General features: G+C 44.0%; 1 protein-coding gene across 5 annotated transcripts; it reads left to right on the forward strand.

Moving 5' to 3' along the window:
- Positions 1–1,073: 1,073 nt before the first annotated feature.
- Positions 1,074–23,253, forward strand: cul2 (cullin 2). 5 transcript variants are annotated; one of them, XM_064332347.1, is made up of 21 exons: positions 1,074–1,337; positions 2,627–2,756; positions 3,518–3,620; positions 4,069–4,163; positions 5,685–5,790; positions 6,691–6,773; positions 9,589–9,685; positions 9,983–10,093; positions 11,175–11,337; positions 12,558–12,682; positions 14,185–14,292; positions 15,376–15,435; positions 15,711–15,839; positions 16,363–16,449; positions 17,988–18,140; positions 19,427–19,504; positions 19,939–20,005; positions 20,646–20,848; positions 21,379–21,480; positions 21,619–21,759; positions 22,550–23,253. In XM_064332347.1, exons 2-21 carry the CDS (start codon positions 2,638–2,640, stop codon positions 22,679–22,681), a joined length of 2,262 nt encoding a protein of 753 aa, XP_064188417.1. In that variant the 5' UTR covers positions 1,074–1,337; positions 2,627–2,637; the 3' UTR covers positions 22,682–23,253. The 5 variants fall into 5 exon arrangements, with proteins under 5 accessions (XP_064188417.1, XP_064188421.1, XP_064188418.1 ...); XM_064332351.1 differs by having other exon boundaries at positions 1,080–1,337; positions 21,643–21,759; XM_064332348.1 differs by having other exon boundaries at positions 1,203–1,337; positions 2,630–2,756.
- The last annotated feature ends 529 nt before the right edge of the window (positions 23,254–23,782 follow it).

The raw sequence follows: 23,782 nt of genomic DNA on the forward strand, positions 1-23,782 counted from the left end.
CCACAGGGTCTTGCATTGAGGCAGTGCTAAACCCAAAAACGGGACAAATGTCACAGATAGCTGTACAGGAGTTTTTCCAACAAAAGGCAAAAAAGGGAACTGTCTGGAGTCCCAAAATAGAAAACAAAACCAGAGTCAAACAATCTTACGAAAAAGCTGCCGATGTTCACTGAACATTTATTACTGTAATCAGAGTATGACACTCTGCATTTACTTCCTTCTGTTTCTTTTAAACCCTTGGGGAAAGGGGCTGGATGTTCATACTCAAGAAAAGAAAAGAAAAAAAACAAGGACAGTGTACTGTTTGTGTTCCTACAACTACATATTGTACAATATAATATAGACCAAGTACAAATATTTAATTGCTGACTTTAGAGAGGAGTGTAATTAATAAACAACTGAACTTTGCAACTAACAGACAACTGACCGAGGGACAGTCAGGTGGAAGAGCAGTGGAGATATTTCCATTGCACTACTGAACTAAAAAAAATAAAATGATTTGACACTGATTTGATTCCTGATGATTACTTCTGACAGTCGTTCAATGAAAATGGGTCATTTTGGCAAAACTGCATGACTTTCCATGTTAAAACAAATTTGACAGAAAAACTGTGTTTTTGCCTGTCAAGTCATAATCTTGAATTCAGATGCATACAATAAGAATTTACATAAAATAAAGGGTTTTAAAATATTACATTTCCACTGATTTTCAGAGGTTACGCCAAATTATGCAGGATTTTATCAAAAGCATATCTAGGCTTTGAAATGTGTGTGTTCGCCTTGGACAATATTGCATTTGAACAGCAATCTTACATTTAAAAAGGTTAGTCTAGATGCTTAGTTAATAATGGTCTGTGTTACATTTTTTTTAGCTTGATAATAGTAAAATGACTATACTTTTTCTTTGCAGTCTCCACTCATGATGTCATAGACTACCTATTAGCCACACACAACCAGAACGCGAGACAAACGAGTTCTCTAAAAAGTTTGCGATGTTAGAGCTTAATGGGCACCCATAGTTTACGGTGATACCATCGAAAAATAGGGAAATCGCACTTACGTTTCTTCGGACTGTAAATACTATGATTAGCAATTATTTTACTATTTAACCATAATGTTTAATGTAGGATACTTACATGATATAGGATGACTTTTAAAAAATCCAAGGGTGTTTATTACTACACAAATGTGATTGCAATTATTTTGTATACCCCTCCAGCTGATGTAATGGTAAATTCTGTGAGGTAAGCTAATGGAAGAGGTGTAGTGAAAGATCAAGCCTGTGACAGCAGAGGAACATATCTAAGTTTTTAAGAATATAGTAACGTTTTACACAGGTAATTGCCATTCAGATCACTTCATTGGTGTTCGAGTTTATGTTTTGGTTTACCGAGTGAACTGTACCAAACCGTACCCTCTGTCAATTCTAAATACTGCGGAACCGAAGCTAGCAAGCTCGCTAACTGCCTTCTTGTATCGAAGTAGCCAGCTAGCCTACTGCTTCAGCAATATCTTACCGATACATTCGTAGCTGGCTGGCTAGCTGGATAGCTAGCTCACTAGTCATTCTCCTTATTTTGCTGTAACCGCAGCTTTACAGAACAGTTAGCTAGTTGACAAAACGATTTTATTGATAGTTTGGTTGATTGTAAACCATCGAGACGTGTGCGAAACGCCGTTTCCTCAGTGGTACCTGCTACTATTTATTGCTTTTCGACGCTAGCAACACGGCTAACTAGCTATTTAGCAATGTACTAACGTTAGTCTATGGTGATTTCAAGATTAAATGGGCTGTCTCTGTCGGGCTACGTTAACTAGGCCTATTTCTGGACTTATCAACCAAGGGCTCTTAACTGGGTAACCTTGTCTGAAATCAATGGGGAGAGTTCCTTGACAGCACATTTCCTAGTTTCGCGATAGGTATGCGCTGCTTGCCCAGAACAAGTGCTATCGATAGCTAATCTTTATAGCTTCGCTTGTTGTTAGCTCACGAGATAACGTTAGCCGGTCACCTAGAAGAGGGATCTAAGGTAGCGACAGTAGTCTAATTACTCAGCTAGTTATTATTTTCAAAACGTTTTACTGATCGTTGGCTTTAGCTACGTTATATTAGCCTGTTGGCTAACGCTTCCCTTCATTTTGAGTTCGGCTGTCCACGTTAGGTGGACAGCCGAAGACAGAGGCGACTATTTCATGAACTGTAATGAAATTAGCTAACTGTCCAAATCAATTAGTCTATATATTTCAACCAAGTTAGCAAGCTTGCAACAGTTGCTTACAACACAAGGCAACTACTTTGCCAATCAGCCAGCTCGACTGCTAAATTCGATTACATTATCGTGACACAGAATTACAATTGGGGGTTTTTGCAGGGAAGTTCTTGTTACCGTTACATTAACATTAGCTAAGGCAGAACTACACACGTTCTGTCATTATCGGGCAGTTTGTTATGACAATGAAAGCCAGATTTGTGTATGATTAGAGTTTTGCACGGTCATATTATTTACCTAGGTCTGAAGTTAATGACTATGTTAAGATGCTCCGACCTGTCGGTACCCGAAGAACTGAAACTGAACCTGTTCTTTTTTTTTTTTTTGTCATCTCACTCTTCACAATGTGTGTGAAGAAGTAGGTACAATGTCCCTAAAGCCGCGGGTGGTGGATTTTGACGAGACGTGGAACAAGCTTCTGACGACAATCAAAGCAGTGGTGATGCTTGATTATGTGGAGAGGGCCACCTGGAACGACCGCTTCTCGTATCCTTCTTGGGCTTTCCGTGTAAAAATCACAAACCCCAGAGAACAGTTCTAAAATGCCAATTAAAAAATTAAAATAAAATATGAACATTCATAAAAAAACATTATTTTCACTTGTTAAAAGTTTTCTCCCTGTTTGTTGAGGCATGTTGACATTGGCTCACCTGTACCTTCACATGCACATGTTTCCATGCTCCTAGAAAATTATACTCTTAAATTAATAAAAAAAATAATTAAGTACTTAAAATGACATGGTTTTGGCATGAGTCCTTTTGGAATTTCTTTGACCTTGAAATTCTTAATTCTAGGGTTTATTTTAATTATGATAATTGAAAGTGATCCTGGATCACAATCTATTTTGGGGAATATTATGGCCTTCTTAAATTAAGAGACCATATTAGCCTATCCCCCAAATTGGATTCTGAGCAAGGATCTGTTTCTGTTATCTTAGCATTCTTACAAAGTGTATGATAGGTGTTACTGGGAGTATTGTGCAGTTTGTAAGAATCCTTGTGGGACATTAAAAAGACTTGAAGTGATTGAAGTGGTGGCATCTGTATGGAACCTTGTAATATGTTCTGAAAAAATTATAACATGATGAACATTGTGTTGATCGGCAGACGAGTTATGGGATGTGTTTAATACACCATGTAGTGCTTAAAAAAATCAAAATCATGGTGAACATTTATTGTACTGTAGGACATGATGTGGCTGTGTCAGCTGTACTGTTTGACTTGTATTGTCCTTAACTCACGCACCAGTGACATATATGCATTGTGTGTAGCTTACCCTGAGCCCCTGGGGGAAAGATTATACACCGAGACAAAAATATTCCTGGAAAACCATGTTCGGCAGTTGTACAAGGTAGGCATATTTTGGTCTCAAAGGGAGCTTTTAAGAGCCTGCTACATGGATTTCTCTGTGCGTAGTCATACTTCCAGGACATAGTTATGAGGGGGTGTGGCCAATTCCAGGAAACCTGTATCATGATTGCTGTAGCTGTAACATTACGTTAAATGTGTCTAATCATTTTTTCAGTAGAGATTTTATTCCACATGTTGGCAATTGCTAAGTCATAGTTTGAGAAATAATTCACTGCCACATAATTTGGAAACATAAGGCTTTAAATGTTTGCGGCTTTTTAAAAATGATCTGACTAGTTTAGATGGGGGAATTGTGTAAAGTGAAAACTATTTGGCACACTGCCCTCCAGTAATGGAGTTTGATGTCCCTGTTCCTGGAGAAGTACGAAATGCGTTTCTGAAAATGTGAAGATGGTACATTACTATTTAAAAAAAACTTTTCATTTCAGAAAGTGCTGGAGTCGGAGGAGAAGGTTCTGGGGATGTATCACAGATACTGGGAGGAGTACAGCAAAGGAGCAGACTACATGGATTGTTTGTACAGGTGAGCGTTCTTCATGGCGCCACTGTTTAATTGACTTCTGTTGGACCTGCTTCCATTGGGTAAAGGTTTACAGAAGGATATGAGCAGCACAGTAATCTTGGGTCATAAAGGAGTCTTTGGCATGGAGTTAACTGACATAATTTCCATTGAACTGGGAATTGGTAAGACCAGATTTATTTGCAGAATGAAACTATCTGGCTGCACTTTAAAATGCATTGTTGGCTTTGTTGCTCATGTTAATATCTGATGTCGCAGTAGGCAGACAATTCAACAGCCTTAGTGTCACAAATGGGTGGTCCTGCGGTGGTTCTGAGATTGGAGTTGTATCGCTTGATATCGCAGAGGTGCGCTTCATGCTGTCCTTAGCGCTGTCCATGTTCTGCACCAGCTGGAGACACTGTCCTGTGAATGTAAGAGCAGGTCACGCTGGTTGTTTTGTTTGAAATCGATACCTCTCTGAGAAGCACACCGTCTATTTTTACATACGGCCCCTGTCTGGTACCTTCTGCACGGCCTTAGATGTCCCAGGGCCTCCGTGGAGCAGGAGCGCAGGGAAGCGCCTGCCCCGATTGGGCGCTTTTTTGGCCGGATTTCCCGCCTCGCGCGGCGCGCTCCGACGCTGGCGCACGCCGAGCCTGGCCCGCGGCGCCAGCTTTGCGCCGCCAGGCCGTAAGTCCTCCGTGTTGGCTAGCGTCGCGCGTGTCGCTCGGCGTCACGTGCCACAGCTTCTGAACACAAATCCAAGGCTCGGGGAGCACGTGCGCTAGAGCCACAGCACTCATTTATTTAAGTGAGAGCAACGCAGTGCTACACAATAACCTTCCATACATTTAGCGGAAAGGGACCAGTGCAGTGTTACAGAATAGCACCAGGTACGTTCACTGGGAGTGAGATTGTTATTTTGTAATATCGTGGAAAAGCCAACTGTAGGTATATCGGAGTGGGAGAAGCTCTGTTCTGCTGAATAAGAGATCAAGCAAATATGACGGAAGTGGGTGTGACTGCTTCGAAAAGCAATTTGTTTTGACAATCTTCTTTGTTAGGCTGTGCAGGAAACGTGTCAAAAGTTTGTCTGCAGGGCGGCCAACTCAAGCGGTGTACGAGTCTCCTGGGCGGGGTATTGATTCCCCGCTTTAGCACATTCTGATCTGTGATCGCTTTTCTCTATGTTACCAACTCTGCTCTCTGCCTGTCCGTCTAAAGCAAAAACATATATCTATATTAAGAACTGAGGGCAAACTGTCTACTCACTTTCAAAACAAGTAAGTACATTTTGAGTGGTATAGTATGATAGACGTAAGCTCAGCAGAGGCCCACCTGCTTACAGTAATAAATGTTTACATATTTATGGCCGTCCTCATCTCCAAATCAAAATACGAAGTGAAGCCAGAAGATGCAGCCATTTTGTTTCAGGCCTTTATGAAGGAGCGAATCATATACGGTAGCAGGGACGTGATTGAGGTGAGATGTGTCGTTCGACTTTCACTGACGAAATGGCGTTGTTCTGTTCTGTGAACACAGGTACCTCAACACACAGTTCATCAAGAAAAACAAACTGACTGAGGCAGACCTGCAATACGGTTACGGAGGGGTGGACATGAACGAGCCGCTGATGGAGATAGGAGAGGTAAGGGCCTTGGGAGTGTCTGAAAATTACCTTCCCTTTGTGAAGAGTAGACAAAGTACAGTCCCGAAAGCTTCTTCATTCTCCTGGGAGATGTTGCCTCTTATAATGTTTTTATAGTGTTGTTTTGGATGAATTGTTTAAAAATAGAATTTGATAGCTTATAGAATTATAGCTTATATTTCATTGTAATATAATGCATTTATAACGATTGTTTCTCCTCCTCAAAAATAGCTCATGCAATTGTTTTGGCTAAATTAAAAAAGATGGTAGTCTTGTGTATGATGTTGTAGACTTGGTTTGATGGCTTGGAATGGGAAAAATTGTTCAATTCCCTGCAATCATCAAATGGACTGATCGCCAGCATTGGAAAATGTTCTGTGGGGATCATAGTGAGCGGGATGCTCAAAGAGCTTTTGGCTGGCACCATGTAAACACGTGGTTAAGTGCATACTGAAAACAGCTACATGCAAAAGTCCAGGTAAAACTGGGTGTAGGAAAGGAAAATAAACAGAACAGAATAAAACAGAATGACGATGTAAAACCTGTAAGAATAAATAAATTAATGTGTCTGTAGGAACTTATAACTGGAAACTGTATATCTGTAATGTATCACAGAAAGGCATTCACCAAGCCATTTGACCTTAAACCCCATGGCATTTCACTGAATGTTCTTTTCGCTCTTTGCCCTGACAGTGACCCCTGCAGTGAGTGCCTGAAACTCAGAGTTATGCATGGAGTCATTGACTGTTGTCATCCACTGTTAGGCGTGAAATAAAGTTTGTGTGTGATCAACTCGAAAAGCGGTAACCGCGCTGTGCGAAATCGTGCTTGTCATGAGCGAATGACACGGCCTGTGCCCTACAGCCTGAGCCAATGGCGTGTGTCCCTGTGTCTCTCCAGCTCGCTCTGGACATGTGGAGGAAATTGATGATCGAGCCCCTGCAGGCCGTCCTGATCCGGATGCTGCTGAACGAGATCAAAAAGTAGGTTGGGTACTGTGGGCGTATTTGGGGGGTTTTCTCCATGTGCTCTAAAATGGGCTCTAAGGCCCTTCTGCTGCCAGGGCCTGTGGTGCCAATTTTGTAGAATTAGGCAGAAACTGCGCAGTCACACAGTAGAACAATAGATAATGAAATAGACTCCAAAACCAGAAGCGTCCAGGTTCAGATCACTGTCTTACCCTAACTAGACTCCAAAACCAGAAGCTTCCAGGTTCAAATCACTGTCTTACCCTAACTAGACTCCGAAACCAGATGGTTGCAGGTTCAAATCGCTGTCTTACCCTTGAGCAAGGCAAATGTCCAGCTGTGTCAGTACACAATATGGAGAACACAGTCAGTGTGTGATGGGGACTAAATTCTATTGACATAACATAACATAACGTAAGACGAGAACAGGCCATTCAGCTCAACACTGCTTGTCTATTCCACTAAACTATACTTAATGCATAGTTTACCTAAAAGCTAGATAGTATCTAGTTTTTAGGTAAACTAAGCATCTATTAAGAATGGAGAGAGTCAGAGTACAATGTTTGACTTGAAAAGTGAAAAGGCCTTTCAGTATTTATGGCTGCATTTACCTTCATAGACTTAAAAATGTCCCTTGAAACACATTTTTCAGACGTTGTCCAGCCTGTCATCAGTATGAAAGTTACTACTGTGAGTCTAGCTCTGTTAATGTAATCTAAAACTAACAAGGCTTGTGATACATTGCTATTAAGCCCCATTATGGCTCTAAGCACCACACTTTCAGTTAGTTAATTCATTGTTGTCTTATATTTTACTTTTAATTGGCATTTGCCGTAATAGAGTTTGCCGTGGATGTACCAAAGCAAGCTAAACGGCTGGTATTGGATGTATTTCTGACTCTTCCTGTCATTTTGTCACTGCCCCTGGGCTCTGTTCTCTTGAAGGGCAATTTTTTGTTTTCTTCACTCAGAAGGCTCTAGAAGGGTATGCTCATTCCCACGTAAACGCAGCAATAAGGAGGGGTGTACCATTTGCCCGTGCTCTACTGCCTGTAATATCTTGATGGAACAAACTTGAGTGCTCCCCCCACTCGGTGCTGATGGAGCACTCTTTCACCCGGGTGGCAGAAAACGTGTAAAAACCTGCTTTCTGGCCTGGATTACATCTTCAGACCTTTCCTGTAGATGTTTTTTTTTTTTTTTTTTTGCATCAAGTTGTTATGGGAAATTGATATTCCATAAAGTGCACTGAGCACTTGCGAGCGATTTTTAGGCTACGACATGTCTTTGCTTGGCAGGCACCCTTATAGAGCTTATTATCAATGCTTGCTATTTTACTTTGGCCGTTTTTACTACTGGATATTCACTGGAGCACTCTGTATCCGTGACTGATAACCGATAACCAATCGATACAGTACAGTAAATATCAGTGTAAGCTCCTCGCTCACAGGTTCCCCAGCTTTGACTGGGAGTCCAGGAGTCTTCCACTCATGTTTTGGGAGCCTGTTTTCTTTTGTTTTTTTAACAACTGTTTATTGATTTTCCAAGAACAAACAAATATAAAAAAGGAATATGATTACAATGAATATAGGGGCGACATAGCTCAGGGGGTAAGAGCGGTTGTCTGGCAGTCGGAGGGTTGCCGGTTCGATCCCCCGCCCTGGGCATGTCGAAGTGTCCCTGAGCAAGACACTTAACCCCTAATTGCTCTGGTGAATGCGAGGCATCAATTGTAAAGCGCTTTGGATAAAAGCGCTATATAAATGCAGTCCATTTACCATTTACCAATATGCAACAAAAATGAGGGAGAGGGGGCGGGTGGGGCTGGTTTAAACCTGCTAGGGTAATGAAAAAATAAACAAGAAAAAAAGTCACATTCATAATAAATAAAAGGTGCATACGGTAACCTGTTTTGAAAGGGCCTAAAGAAAACTATGATTAAAGAGAAATAATACAATTAAAAACCAACACTTGTGTGTGTTTGTACCTTGCTGTGAGTTAACAACTCAGTTATAAAAAAGCACTTTTGCCAAGTGCCTTTCAAACCAGGTCCCTCAGAGGTTTTTACTGAAAATAAAATTGAACAGTATGAATTAAATGTGGTTTATAAAAGTCTTGGTAAGATTGTATGAAGAACAGATAGTCTTTTAAAGGGCCTAAAAAGTGCAGAGTCTGTTGGTCGCTTTTGTAATCGGGGAATGTTTTCGTTACGTGTGCGAGTGTTGAACAGGGAAGGTCAGAGAAAGGCATGTTGCGCTGTTATCAACGATACAATAGAGATGAGACAGCCGCGATGTCGCCTTACTCGTCGAAAACAGAGAGGAGCTTCTCCAATCACGGAGCTCGTTGGTAATGACCAATAGAGCAATGCCAGTGGTGGTTGGTGGATGCTTTCTGCTTGTGCTTCCGGGATCCCTGTAGGAATTACCACATCGTGGCCAGAAGGTATCCGTCAGTCACCACCTGCATTGTCCTATTGGTTGTTACCGGCATACTCCATGATTAGTGATGCCTTTCTGTTTTCTATTGGTAAGGTGAGATCACCATGTCTTATCACTGCTATCTCTGGCTGTTTTGTGTGGTCTCCTTTGCCTTGTGTAGAGGCAGTGTTGTGTAGTGGTTAGGGAACTGGGCTTGCCACTCAAAGGTTGTGGGTTTGATTCCCTGCTGATTTTGCCCTTCATAAATTGACTTCTAAGAAAAAAATGTAACCTGCGTCACTTCAGATTAGAGTGTCTGCTAAATGGCAAGATGTAAATGTGGAGGCAGCCATTTGGGCCGCAGTGCCACAGGCCAGCACTGACAGCGCTTGTTGTGTTTTGATCCTGCAGTGACCGCTGTGGTGAAGACCCGAATCAGAAAGTAATCCATGGGGTTATCAACTCCTTTGTTCATGTTGAACAGTACAAGAAAAAGTTTCCTCTCAAGGTAAGTGTGAGGGCTATGAGAATAACCACTTTCCATTCCACTGGCCATCTCCTGTATTCCGTGGTGAAGTAATTACATATGCATTCTGAATCTGCTGAGTCAGTAGTTCTGATATTTTTCATCTGGATATTTGCCATTCTTTCTTCGCCTTGAATGTTTAGGAATCAGTGGATTATAAGGGTGGTATTATCAATGGGGTATGATACGAACACTACCTAAAGGGAATTGATGCGTGCCATTTTCTTGCAATTTCACTCAGTCCTTCTCTTTTGTTTTTTTCTTTTTTTTTAAAAACAGTTTTATCAGGAAATCTTCGAGGGGCCGTTCCTGACGAAAACAGGAGAATATTACAAACAGGAAGCTTCCAATCTACTGCAAGAGTCGAACTGCTCACAGTATATGGAAAAGGTAGGATGGGGAACGTCGCCGGGTCGCCGGCTATAACGCTGTTCAGCTGTGTGGAGTAAGCGGCCTGACTAAGGGGGCTGAGGTCACTGTGACATCACACTCCACTACTCACTGCTTGAGACCGCCCTCATTAGGAACGGCCCACTAAGCAGTGTCGACGCGGCTCGCAAAGCGCCCCCTCGGCCGAGCGAGTGAGACTCGCGCCTCGCCGACGATCGTGTCGCCACTCAGGCCGTCTGTGCCCGCCCACCTCAGCGCAACACGCCAGCCTCGTTTGTAGCGTCGGATTTGACGAGACCTGAGGGAACTGTGAGGGAACGCGGAGAGCCTGAGACGCCAGTCCCAGGTGCTCGTTATGTTGTGAAATAAAGTTCACAGCTTATAAGGCGTTTATTTGTAGTAGTAGCTGCGGAAAAAACGCAGGTGTTGTGAATGTACGTTCCTGCTACTCCTTTTATATGAGCCAACGCGCATAACCACTTCTCCCTGAATCGTAGCATTGCTTCTCAGCTGTAGGGAAGAGAACATTGTCCAGTATCTCAAACGCAGCCAGACTGCTGAAGCAGGACAGGTTAATAGGCTTGCGGGGGAAGTGGGAACAGAGTTGTACATAAATGGGCGTGGGCGGAGTCGTGTGTCCGCACCACGGTAACGGGGGTCTGGTGAGGACGCGGTCGCCCCTGCGTGGCCCCCCCCGCGCGGCGGCCAGCTGTAGCCTGGGCTGAAGGGCTGGCTCCTGCGTGGAGCTCGTCCGCCTGGCGCCGCCGGGGCCCCAGGAAGGCCCCGCCAGCTCCCTCAGCGTGGAGGGACAGGTCCCGCGCCTGCCGACAGACCCCGCCTCTCTCTTCCTGCGGAGAGGCGCCATGTTCTCCTGGCACGGGCTCGCCCCGCACGAACACACTGTGATGGAGAACGCGCGTCCATCTGGTGTAGCTGTGTACCGATTCTCTGCCCGGTTCGGCAGTTCATTTGAGGTACAGGTCGCCCCGACCTACGGGGACAGGCCGGGTGGCTGAACATAGGGCGCTTGCGATTGGCTCGGTGAATGTGACCCCGCCCCCTTCGTTCCCTCCCGCCCCAGGTTTTAGGCCGGTTGAAAGATGAAGAAGTGCGATGTCGGAAGTACCTGCACCCCAGCTCTTATGCCAAAGTGATTCACGAATGCCAGCAGAGGATGGTGGCCGACCACCTGCAGTTCCTGCACGGAGAGTGCCAGAACATCACCCGGCAGGAGAGGAGAGACGGTCAGTCTGGCGTCCGCCATCGCCGCTTCCCTCCTACACACAAGCCCGAGTGCATTACACACGCACAGCGGTTTATGACAAGGGATTTACAGTCACTGAGGTGCTTCATTAGCTGGTAATGTAATAAGGTAGTCTGCCCTATGAGGACCGCCGTATTTGGACACCAGTGAGGAATAATGCTTAGAGTGCAGTCTTTCCCGCCGGTTGAGAATTTATTTGTGGCGTTGGCGTCTGTGTATGTGCTGGTGGGTGGGGGGATTGTTTGTACTGTTTATTAAATTGTAACTATTACGGGGTTATTCAATTTTACTGCACAGACAGAGTTCACATTTTGTATTCGGGCACTTTTTAAAAATAATATTTTGTGTTAGGCCGATTTTATTTTTTTATTTTTACTTTGGCTGTGTCTCCAGATGAAAATGAACGGCACTGAGGACATGTTCTTTTGGAGAAATGATGCATAACGATGGCTAAATTTTGCCAAGTTTTACAGCCCAAATAAATGAATTGTGTGGGAAAGGCTGTACCGCACGGGGCTTGTAGCCCTAATGTGACCGACTTGCTATTTCACCCCCAAACCAAAGCCACAAAAGAGCTCATTCGGTTAAGGCGCTACGCTGTGGTGGATGGATGTGCCCCACAGTCTCTAAACAAACCCGGACCGCGCCAATACCAACTGTGGCCCATTGCACTGTGCGGTGATGTGTGATTGGCGATTACATCACGCAGGGTATGGAAGGGTTCAGTTGGTTAGGGGTCCGCATTTATTTGCTATCTAGCATACCCCGCTCCTCAGTTGGGCTCTTGTGGACTGCATCAGAAAGGTCTTCCTCCGACCCGACGAGCTTGGCTGTAGTCTGCGGTGTGAAAAGAAGCAGCTGGCCACGCTGAGGAGTTAATTGTTAATTAATGAATTAAATAAATTCAGAACTATCGCTAATCGTTCCAACACTTGAATTGAGAACGATTAGCGGTAGTTCTGAATTTATTATAAATTCCTCACAATTTCTAAATGCTTTGTTTGCATTACATCAGCGGTTCACAGTAGATATCTGTGCTAACAGACAGTAGGAAAAATAGAAATGAAAATAAGAGCAGTTTTATGCAGCACAGTTTTATTTTTCCCGGATTGATTTGCATTCATTTGGAAGGCAGCGTGTGAGTGTGCTGAGGCTGCCGTACGTGCTGGTGCTGAGTGAGTGTGTCTGCTCCCCCTACAGACATGGCCAACATGTACACACTGCTGCGGGCAGTCTCCAGCGGGCTACCTCACATGATCCAGGAGCTCCAGATACACATCCACGACGAGGGCCTCCGGGCCACCAGTAACCTCTCTCAGGAAAGCGTGAGTGTCCGCGGCCTCAGAGTCACCACAGATTTCACTAACCTCTTTCAGCTCGAGTGTTCACTAGTCTCTCTCAGGAAACCCTTAGTGTTCACTAGTCTCTCTCAGGACAGCCTGAGTGTTCACTAGTCTCTCTCAGGAAACCCTGAGTGTTCACTAGTCTCTCTCAGGAAACCCTGAGTGATCACTAGTCTCTCTGAGGAAACCCTTAGTGTTCACTAGTCTGTCTCAGGAAACCCTTAGTGTTCACTAGTCTGTCTCAGAACAGTGTGAGTGTTCACTAGTCTGTCTCAGGACAGCGTGAGTGTTCACTAGTCTCTCTCAGGAAACCCTTAGTGTTCACTAGTCTGTCTCAGGACAGCGTGAGTGTTCACTAGTCTGTCTCAGGAAACCCTGAGTGTTCACTAGTCTCTCTCAGGAAACCCTTAGTGTTCACTAGTCTCTCTCAGGAAACCCTTAGTGTTCACTAGTCTCTCTCAGGACAGTGTGAGCGTTCACTAGTCTCTCTCAGGAAACCCTTAGTGTTCACTAGTCTCTCTCAGGACAGTGTGAGTGTTCACTAGTCTCTCTCAGGACAGCGTGTGTGTTCACTAGTCTCTCTCAGGACAGTGTGAGTGTTCACTAGTCTCTCTCAGGACAGTGTGAGTGTTCACTAGTCTCTCTCAGGACAGCGTGAGTGTTCACTAGTCTCTCTCAGGAAACCCTGAGTGTTCACTAGACTCTCAGGAAACCCTGAGTGTTCACTAGTCTCTCTCAGGAAACCCTTAGTGTTCACTAGTCTCTCTCAGGACAGCGTGAGTGTTCACTAGTCTCTCTCAGGACAGCGTGAGTGTTCACTAGTCTCTCTCAGGACAGCGTGAGTGTTCACTAGTCTCTCTCAGGAAACCCTGAGTGTTCACTAGTCTCTCTCAGGAAACCCTGAGTGTTCACTAGTCTCTCTCAGGACAGCGTGAGTGTTCACTAGTCTCTCTCAGGACAGCGTGAGTGTTCACTAGTCTCTCTCAGGACAGCGTGAGTGTTCACTAGTCTCTCTCAGGAAACCCTGAGTGTTCACTAGTCTCTCTCAGGAAACCCTGAGTGTTCACTAGTCTCTCTCAGGAAACCCTTAGTGTTCACTAGTCTCTCTCAGGGCAGCGTGAGTGTTCACTAGTCTCTCTCAGGACAGCGTGAGTGTTCACTAGTCTCTCAGGACAGCGTGAGTGTTCACTAGCCTCTCTCAGGAAAGTATGTCCACTAGCCTTTCTGAAAAGTCTGCATGTCCCCAAGATTTTCTCTTGAAAGACTTAACTTCCAACATGCTTGTTAACCTTGAAGCCACTCTGAAGAGGAGGCATCAGGTAATTTGCACTTTTCCGTTGGGTGACCCTGTGCAATAGGGCCAAGCAGTTTGGTGCCAGTTGCCTTTTTTCACATTTTAAGTTCTGCTTTTCCATTCATTTTCTTCCATATCATAATGATTGTGTTACTTGCCCACACGTGACCTCTGTTTTTGCCTTTCCTAGATGCCAACCCAGTTTGTGGAGTCTGTGTTAGAGGTTCACAGTAAATTTGTTCAGCTCATTAACACCGTCCTGAATGGAGATCAGCACTTTATGAGCGCACTTGATAAGGTGAGACAACCAGCCTGCACACGCTCTCAGGTTCAAACAGCGTTCTCACGTTCAGCCTGCCTGACAGGGTGATTTATGAGCAAAGCCCATGGGATTTTGGCACGGGTACAGCATTAAGATGCCGTAACCTGCCTCTAGAATTCACATTTCTTTCATTGACGGGGCCTGTGTATCAGTGCTGTTCACTGTTGTTGCAAGACGGCCTAGCTGATGTAAATAGGTACTATTATTCATAGTGTGTTATGTACCAGCTAGCCAGCAGTATCCTGAACAGTGTGCCTAGCATTTGTGATAGTTTGCCAGTATGTAACTCACTGTCTTAATAATTTGTTACAGCATGACCTGCGGCATTGCTCTGTAGCTTTGGCAGAAGTTTCGTACAGGAGAGCAATACACTGCACTGCTCTCCTGTATGGACCCGTATGTTGTACATTAGCACTAGTGGCCATAAGTAGCAAAGAGAATACTCACTGTAACAGTTATATTGAACAGTTATGCATTAATGTATCTACAAAGTAAGGGAGCAAACTCTCTTTCACCAATTTTATGCAATGCACCAGTTTTAATGCAGTGCAGCGCATTTTCAGACATTTTCATTTCTACATCAAGTAGCCCGGATAAAGGTATTTTTGACCATGTGATACTATTGAATATATTCTGCAGAAGACTGTGTGGGACTTTCTTTACAACATGTTTTCTTTCTGAAAATTCTCAGTACAGTCCAACAGATGGCAGTAGTGAGGTGTTTGTGGAGAAGTGGAAATTAAACTGTGATAGCTTACAACATATCACCATGTTTCTCTGTCCCATTTTGTATATGGGGAAGAGAGGATGATATTTTTGCTGTTTATCTTACAGACTTTTGGATATATGTATAATTTTTTATTTTATGATTAGTTTATTAAAAATTAATTAATTTACAGTTTTGACTGGAGCTTCCATTAAACAAAGTTAAACTGGCAATTGAAATTTTGAACTGGAAGGTTCAATAAAAAAGGAAAGCTATAGTTAAATGTACATTTTTGAATAGGTATTTCCTATTTTAGGGTTTTTGTGTAACAATGATGTTTGATTTTGTTCCAGGCATTGACGTCAGTGGTGAATTACAGAGAGCCAAAATCCATAAGCAAAGCCCCTGAACTGGTACGTCCTTATATCTGATCCCAGTCAGTTGAAGCGCTTTCATGTGCTGATTGTTTCTTCAAGATAAAAGAAGGGATAAACGTTGTGATTACCTTGTTTTCTTTTGCGTATTGTTTTTATTTTGGCCACCACCGGTGAAAGCAGCTTTTTCTCTCACCCGTTCGTTCGCTGACTGACTTGCCTATGCAGTAATGATGTATCACCACTAGTGGTCACTGTTTCGCACCTGGGCCTGTTTTCAGTTATTGTTTTTTTTTCCCTCCCCTTTCCTTAAGCTCGCCAAGTACTGTGACAATCTGCTAAAGAAGTCCGCTAAGGGAATGACGGAAAACGAGGTGGAGGATAAGCTGACCAGCTTCATCACAGTGTTCAAGTACATCGACGACAAGGACGTCTTTCAGAAGGTGAGAGAGAATTCTGCGGACGACCCTCTGACAGCAGAGACGGGCTGGACTGACGTCTTCCGCCTCTCCAGTCACGATAATGGCTTGACAGCAAAAGCCTCCACATTTGATATCTCCCAACACGTCCTGGCATGAGTTGTTGTCGGTGGCTTTCCAAACGGAAGACTTAAAGTGTATTTTTAATTCTGCCTACAAGGCAAGTACTACCAAGGAATGAATGCTCAAACTAATGTGTTTTAAGATTCTTCTTTTTTCACTTATTAATTTATATAATTTGTTACTAAAACTAATTGTCGAACTGTATTTTTTTCACTGGGAAAAATGGGAGAAACATGATTACTGACATAAAAACTGTGATTTGCCAAATATTATGACTTGGCATTCTCTTTTTTCCTATCTAAATGGAGTGTGAGGCTTGTAGTTCCGAACCTGGAAAGCTGTGGGTGTGTGTGTGTGTGTGTGTGTGTGTGTGTGCATTCATGCACGCATGTACATGTCCTAAACCCTACTTTGTTCTTTTCAGTTTTATGCAAGAATGCTGGCAAAGAGATTGATCCACGGCCTCTCACTCTCCATGGACTCGGAGGAAGCCATGATCAACAAACTGAAGGTAAAATGCCATGCACTGGCAACCGGAAGGTTCCAGAATTTTAGGTGGGACTCGTCTGTCTTTGAGCAGTAAGTTATTTGAAGTGGAGCTGCATCAAAAAAAAATATACCACCCTGAGGGTAGTTATGGACACACCCTTTTAGGATGTGAGCGTCTTTCTTGGAAGCAGCAGCTGTTGAGCACTTAATTGCCTGTATTATTATTTGTATTATTATTATAATGGACAGTGACATCTAAAATGTGATCTATAATAGTTTTGCATACAATTGAAGAAAACTTCAGCCCACTGGAATTTCTTGCAAGTTAATTGCTAAGATTTTGGTCCAGAGACCTTCATTAGAGCGCCCGTCTTACAAAACCGGTCTTACATCCCTCTGACGGTTCGCTGCACTTTGGTACTAAAGCTGACCTGTAGTGCACTCAACAGAGCGGCTGTACAAGCGGATTTTTTTGGACAGAGCAGACCTGGGTCAAATACAAATTTCGTATTTGTATTTGAAAATGTAGTTAAATACTTATTTGAAGCATTTTCAAATACATTTATGCATTAAATACTTTGTATTTGATTTATTAAATTATTTTCATGAAAAACCAAATGCTTTCCCAAATGGTATTTAAAAAATGCATTCCTTTAAATAAATACTTTCCTGGGAAACCAAATACTTTTCCAGATATTATTTAGAGCCTTTTAAAAATACATTAAAATACAAATACAATTTAAAAATATTTCTGTGATAGACAACAGAAATGACTGAGCAATGTAGGCTTCATACTGAAGGGGGTATCCCAGAGTTCTTTGTACAATCTTTGTGAGTGGCCTTCGATGTGATTTCAGCAAGTTATAATACTGAGAGCACTCCAGGGGAACTGCTAGGGGTTGAATTTAGATTATGGACAAGGGTAGCCTATTCTGGCAATTTTAAACAACCCATGTGCTGCCTCTAACAGACAGTAGCCTAAATGCCCGTACATGTCTTTGCATGGGGTGGATGGCAAACTCAGACTCCTTGATAAGATACTTACCAGTTTATTTGTACCCATATAATCTTTTTAACTTTAATCTTTTTAAAGTTATTGGTCTTTACTTTATTTCCACTTTTTTTCTGTTGTCAGAGTGTTCAACAGCCATATGTATTCACTGCCAATTAACAGTGGAAATCAGTACAATTGGACTGGGGCCGTCAGCAGTCACATAACACGTTCTCATCAAAATATGGTCCTCTAATTAGACAAAATGCTCAACTTTCAGAGCTGATAGGTTCTCATATATCCAGTGCTTTTCAAGTTTTTCAACAGCTTGGTACAATTACACATGTTGCACCACTGGCCTTATGTTGTGAAAGTATTTTCAAATAATTCCATTGAATCAAACGCTTTGTATTTGAAAATTCAGTACTTTAAATGTTTTTTAAGACATATTTGGCATATCTGGCAGCATTGGCGTTTAAAGGTCACTTAGCACTCCACAGGCGCAGGCTGTGTGCTGTCTCATCGCATTGTGGCTCAGAGGTTTGTGCCCTCCTCCTCCTCCTCCTCAGCAAGCGTGCGGGTACGAGTTCACGAGCAAACTGCACCGCATGTACACAGACATGAGCGTCAGCGCCGACCTCAACAACAAATTCAACAACTTCATCAAGACGCAAGAGACCGTCGTGGACCTGGGAATCAGCTTCCAGATCTATGTTCTACAGGTGAGCCTCCCTTTGTGTGACGGACCAAGCGTGCGATCACGTTACCTCAAAGAGGTGTTATTGCACCGTGCTTTCTGTACGAGTAAGTGCATAATTTCAGATGAGACACTGGGGACAATATTATTTTACCCCAGCCTATTAACTTAACAGATTGAGTTACGTAGCTGATTATCTTGATCTACATGTGATACTTCCTGAATAAAGCCCTAATTCACAAGCTAATGGGCTGTACTTGAATCCTGGTTCATGCATTAATAGGTGCGTGCTGTGACAAATTCAGGTTTTCTGACAGAAGGTAGAGATGCCATTCGCTGAAAACAAAAAAATGTGACACTCTCAAAATTACATCACATTTGAGTTTTATACATAGACTCTGATTCAGTCACAGTTTTGACTTTGTGTTACCTGCTTGTTGGGCTTCCTGCAAATTAAGGGCCCTATTCAGACTCCGAAGGCTTATGCACTTGCAAAAAAAAAGTTTGGTTTGGTTGAGTGTAGTGGCCATTATTTGTCCCTGCGGTTTGGTCGTATGTGGGCAGAAACTATCGAGCCACAGCATAGTGGCAGGCAAACTAACCGTCACTCACTGCCAGTCATCCCTCAGCGGGAGGATCGGTGATATTACCGGCATGCTGTGCCATTCTGAGCACCACGATGGGCCCATAACCAGCAGAATAAATCTTAAAATTTCCTGTCACAAGATACAGGAATAATGTCTGCTGATTTTAAAAGTGTCCTTTTGGGGGAATGTACGTGAAGTGAAAATAATTTTTATTTATTTAAAAATAATTGAGTATTTTTTAAAAATGTATTTGCATTCTTATCTGAGATCTATAGTACGGTGCTGCATTTCTGCAAGAATAATTTCTGCTTCTTTAGCGTTCATTTCCAAAAAGACAGGATTTCCCTGTCCGTTTTTCATTGGCGAATGAGCATAACACATTTAGACGAAAGCAAAGCCAGGTTTAACAGTCATTTCTTTCTAGAACACAGACAGGGTTTTTAATTTCTAGCAACGCCACGCTTGTAGAAAGACCTGTCTGGCCGCGTTGTCCTCAGCAGCATTAGCAGGCGAGGGTAGCGCAGGTTCATTAGCCTCGCTGCCTCTGGCTGTGTGTTTCTGTGCAGTCGCACCTACGCGTCCTCCTCACCTGCCGTGCCCTGTGCCTGCCTGTGTGCGTGTGTGTGTGCAGTCAGACCCGTGGGTTGTGCTCGTACGCGAGCGGCGCGTGTTTTTCCCCCCTCGGGCGCGCCGAGGCTGACGGGCGGCTGCTCTGTTTTTGCAGGCTGGCGCCTGGCCGCTCACGCACGTCCCGTCTTCAACCTTCGCCATCCCCCAGGAGCTGGAGAAGAGCGTTCACATGGTGAGTCGCCGGGGCCGCGGGCGGGGCGTCAGGAGCTCCTTTACCCTTCGTCAGTCTCCGTAGATACGCGGGCCATGGCTTCCACCCGTCTCTGTTCATTAGGGGTTAAATTAAGATCGCGTTGAATGCAAAATACATTCAAAAGAGGCACTGTGATATCTTTTCTTTTTTTTTTCCCCCCCTCCATTTTCCTGACTTATGCCTGTGAAAACACCTGAACGGGAGCTTTGTCCAATCAACATGCTGTGTTGGAAAAACCTTGTATTTGTAACCGATTGTGGTATAAATGTAATTCCAATATAAATGTAATTCTAATCTTCCCTCTCCAGTTTGAATTATTTTACAACCAGCAATTCTTCAACATGCTGCGTTGGCAAACCCTTGTATTTGTGACCGATTGTGTTGTGAATGTAATCCCCATCTCTTCTCTCCAGTTTGAATTATTTTACAACCAGCACTTCAGTGGGAGGAAGTTGACCTGGCTGCACTATCTCTGCACTGGTGAGCAGGTCTATTACAGCCTCATTTAGCATCATCGTTTAGCGACGTTAGCATCATCTCCGGTTTGCTCTAGGTCGACAGCTGCACGTTTCTTCAATATTTCTGCCTTGTGCAGTCCATCCCATCAAAGGATGTTACAGTTGCACAAGTATAAGTGGCAAAACTTTCTTACAGATTTGTGTGGTACTAGGCAGCATATCTGCTTGTGATTGGCCAGCTGAGATTAACCTCTGTGTAGAAAAAATACTTCAGCACATCTGTCATTGCACACTGCCTGCATATCACAGTTCTTAACTTATGGGGAAGGCAACTAGCTATCAGGATACAGCCATGACAATCAGCCAGTAAATCATGACTGGTTGCACAAATACATTGACTGACGAGATCCCTTACATAATGGCTCCCTTACCTAGCCCACACTTCCGTCACCAAGGAAACGCTCAGAAGGAGAACCGCTCGGGGTCATGTGAATGCTGATGTTGGCGTGCGGTTCCTTAGCTTAGCTTAGCTTAACGGTCATGGTACCGGATAAAGCTCATTCTCTGCTTTTTATTTGCCGGTGTTGACATGCAGCAGGCAGTGGCAGGTTTCTCTTATGATTGGGCCTGGTGTTGGTGACACGCGTTCTTCTCTCTCCCAGGGGAGGTGAAGATGAACTATCTCTCCAAGCCCTACGTGGCCATGGTGACCACCTACCAGATGGCCGTCCTGCTGGCCTTCAACAACGGCGAGACGGTGAGCTACAAGGAGCTCCAGGACAGCACACAGATGAACGAGAAGGAGCTCCTGAAGACCATCAAGTCCCTGCTGGACGTCAAGATGGTCAACCACGACTCTGAAAAGGTTTGGGTTCCATCGCAGCATTTTTGAGCTATTAGCTTTTCAGAGCATCAGGGAGTATTTTGTAAATCCCGTGTTTTTTAACGTCGGTGTGCTTCGTGCTGTTCTGAAAGCAGGCACGCTTGATCCCTGCTAGCTCTTTGCCCTTGACTGTAAGTTTGGGCGAGTGAGGTCACGGAGTCGTTCTCAGTGCGCTTGCTCAGAGGTGATACCTGCTTGAGTTCTTTCTTCAACTGATTGACCCCACAAACCCCACCTCGCCCCAGCTGTGTAATAAAGCCTTTAATCCTGTATATTTTACTACCCATTCTAAATATTGTTGCCTTATTTATGCCTGCGCTTATGTGAGAGCTGGTCCGACGGTTGTATTTATGATGCCATTACTTATTTTCTATCTGCCAGAAAAGTGTTACATTAAAGTCCAACTGCCAGTGTGACTTGATTTATACACTGTCTGATCTTCTGGATGGGATGTGATATATATTCTTTAAACTGTGTTTCATCGTTGTTATTTTTTTCTTATGCTCATACAGGAGGACATAGAGGCAGAATCTACATTTTCTCTAAATATGACCTTCACCAGTAAAAGGACAAAGTTTAAGATCACTACATCCATGCAGAAGGACACACCACAGGTATTCAATGAGAAATAAAACGTCATGTGCTTTCAGCAACGTGCTGCCTGTCATTTCAGTCAGGCCGATAAGGGGAGGAAGTTGCTCTAGGCACTGATGCGTACGTTATGTTGATTTGCCTTGACCTCCGCTGATAAGGGAACCGCTGCGGCTGCCTTGCAGGAAATCGAGCAGACGAGGAGCGCCGTGGACGAGGACCGGAAGATGTACCTACAAGCTGCTATAGTCCGAATCATGAAGGCGCGCAAAGTATTGAGACACAACGCGCTAATACAGGAGGTGAGTCTTCAGCAGCGCACCCGTGTGTGGCCCTGCTTCAGAAACAGGGAAGGGCTCTCTCTCTGTAGAACTGGGACCAAGAAACGCTTCTGTCTGCAGATTCTTCTTCCTCACTCACAGCCTCTCCTTTTTTATCATTGAGTTTCCAACCCTCCTTTTGGACCACCACCCAAGGGTGCTTTCTTTTCTCTCTCTCTCTCTCTCACGCTCTCTCTCCCCCCCATCCACCATCTTGCTCCCTCTCTCTCTCTTTCTTTCTGTCTCTCTATTTCACACACACTCTTTGTCTCTCTCTGCCATCCAGCTGCATCCATTCGACTACACACCACTCGTGCTTTCCTAGTTATGTCTTTTGTCTTGCCTCGTGTTTGTACGGGTTCACTCTCAGATTTGACGTGCGAAGCGTCCGCTGTAGCCTGAGTGAGCTGCGACTCACTCTGTCTTACCGCGCCGTCGCCTCTCCACGGCTGTGCGCCTCGTTATCGGAGGGGCATTCCTGCCGCGCAGCGTTCCTCTCCATTAGCCTCCCGGATTTCACACATACCCAAAAAGAGCCGGTCACTACTGCCCGGGGTAGGCCCGCCATGTTTGTGCCTCGTCCTCCGTGTCCTCCGTAATCAGCGATTGGATACATTAGACGTGAGAATAGAGCTTTCGCATGACAGAGCATTTAAAAATGCTAAAGAAATGAAATGAGACTATTCTCTGGGAGGCTCGCCTAACTGCCGTTAGCCGGTTAGCCGTAATCGTCCGTTGGCACTGACTCGTGTTTCCCCTCCCCTCCCTGCAGGTGATAAACCAGTCCAAAGCCCGGTTCAGCCCCAGCATCAGCATGATAAAGAAGTGCATCGAGGTGCTGATCGACAAGCAGTACATCGAGCGGAGCCAGAGCTCGGCGGACGAGTACAGCTACGTGGCGTGATGCGCCCGGAGGCCCCGCTGGGCCCCACTGGGCCCCACTGGAGAACAGAGAGCATTTATTATCCGGGCTGTCTCTGGTGTGTTCCTGTTGGACGAAGCAGAACTGTGCCTCCATCTTGGGAATGTTCACAGAGTCGCTAGGCAGCCCCCTGCCCCGCCCCCCCCCAAAATCCCCACCCCGACCCCCGTTTTTACGCTGTTTACAACATCACCAGTGCCACGCCGTGTGCGTCAAAATGAAAATGCCTATAGCTACTCGATCGCTGATATTACGTTTTTAGTCTACTTAACAGGAAACCTGAGAGGCGGGTGAGCTTGCGACGCTAAACGCGATGACGGACAATAGATGGAAACCATGCTTTTCTTTTTCTCACGTTTGCAGTTGTTGTGTTTTTTTAAATGTATCAAAGTAAGAAGAACAAAAAAAAAGAAAAGAAAAAAAAAAAAAACATTGTAATAAAACCGGTATACTGATAATTGTATCTACTTTAAAATGTAAAGAAATTGAGGTGACAAAAAAGATCCTGCTGCTTGTCAAATAAATAAATAATAATTAAAAAAAACTAAAGAAAACCGGCGATTTTCTTTATGTAGGTAATTCACAGAGGAATGTGTTTGTCCAGGCGGGCTCGTTGGTGATATGTGATGTGGAATTGACTCATTTGCTTAGGAAATGAAGAACGAGTCATTCTGGGCCCCAAATGCAATGGAGGGCCGAAAGGAAATGCCTGGTTAGTGCACAACGCCTGAGAGAAGCCCACAGACCCAGTACTCCGTTTGTCACATATGTAACACTCCGGTTGTCACAGACCCAATACTTCGGTTGTAATACACCTCTGATGAAGAGAATGATGGATTAATGTTACTTGGGAAAATTTTCAGGTATTGTTGATTAAAAAACCAGCGAGATGATTTTGTAATGATAAATTTATCCAATTTCCTTGATAGAATAGTAAAGGCTTGTGGTGATAAATTTTTTATTTAAGTTTATTAACACTTGATAATGAACCTGATTCTAAATTCTACTGGTGAGATCAATCAGCTTCTATTTCCTATTTTTGTCCTTATTTCCTGTTCCACATTTTCCCTGTTTAAACTTTCA

The sequence above is a fragment of the Anguilla rostrata genome, chromosome 4 (assembly GCF_018555375.3).
Source record: "Anguilla rostrata isolate EN2019 chromosome 4, ASM1855537v3, whole genome shotgun sequence".
Lineage (NCBI taxonomy): Eukaryota > Metazoa > Chordata > Actinopteri > Anguilliformes > Anguillidae > Anguilla > Anguilla rostrata.

Excerpts from the sequence above, each read along its gene's own strand:
- cul2 (XM_064332347.1), top strand. The coding sequence starts at position 2,638 with ATGTCCCTAAAGCCGCGGGTGGTGGATTTTGACGAGACGTGGAACAAG. Across the intron at positions 14,293-15,375 it reads TTATGAGCGCACTTGATAAG|GCATTGACGTCAGTGGTGAA; the intron begins GTGAGACAACCA and ends ATTTTGTTCCAG. Across the intron at positions 15,436-15,710 it reads TAAGCAAAGCCCCTGAACTG|CTCGCCAAGTACTGTGACAA; the intron begins GTACGTCCTTAT and ends CCTTTCCTTAAG.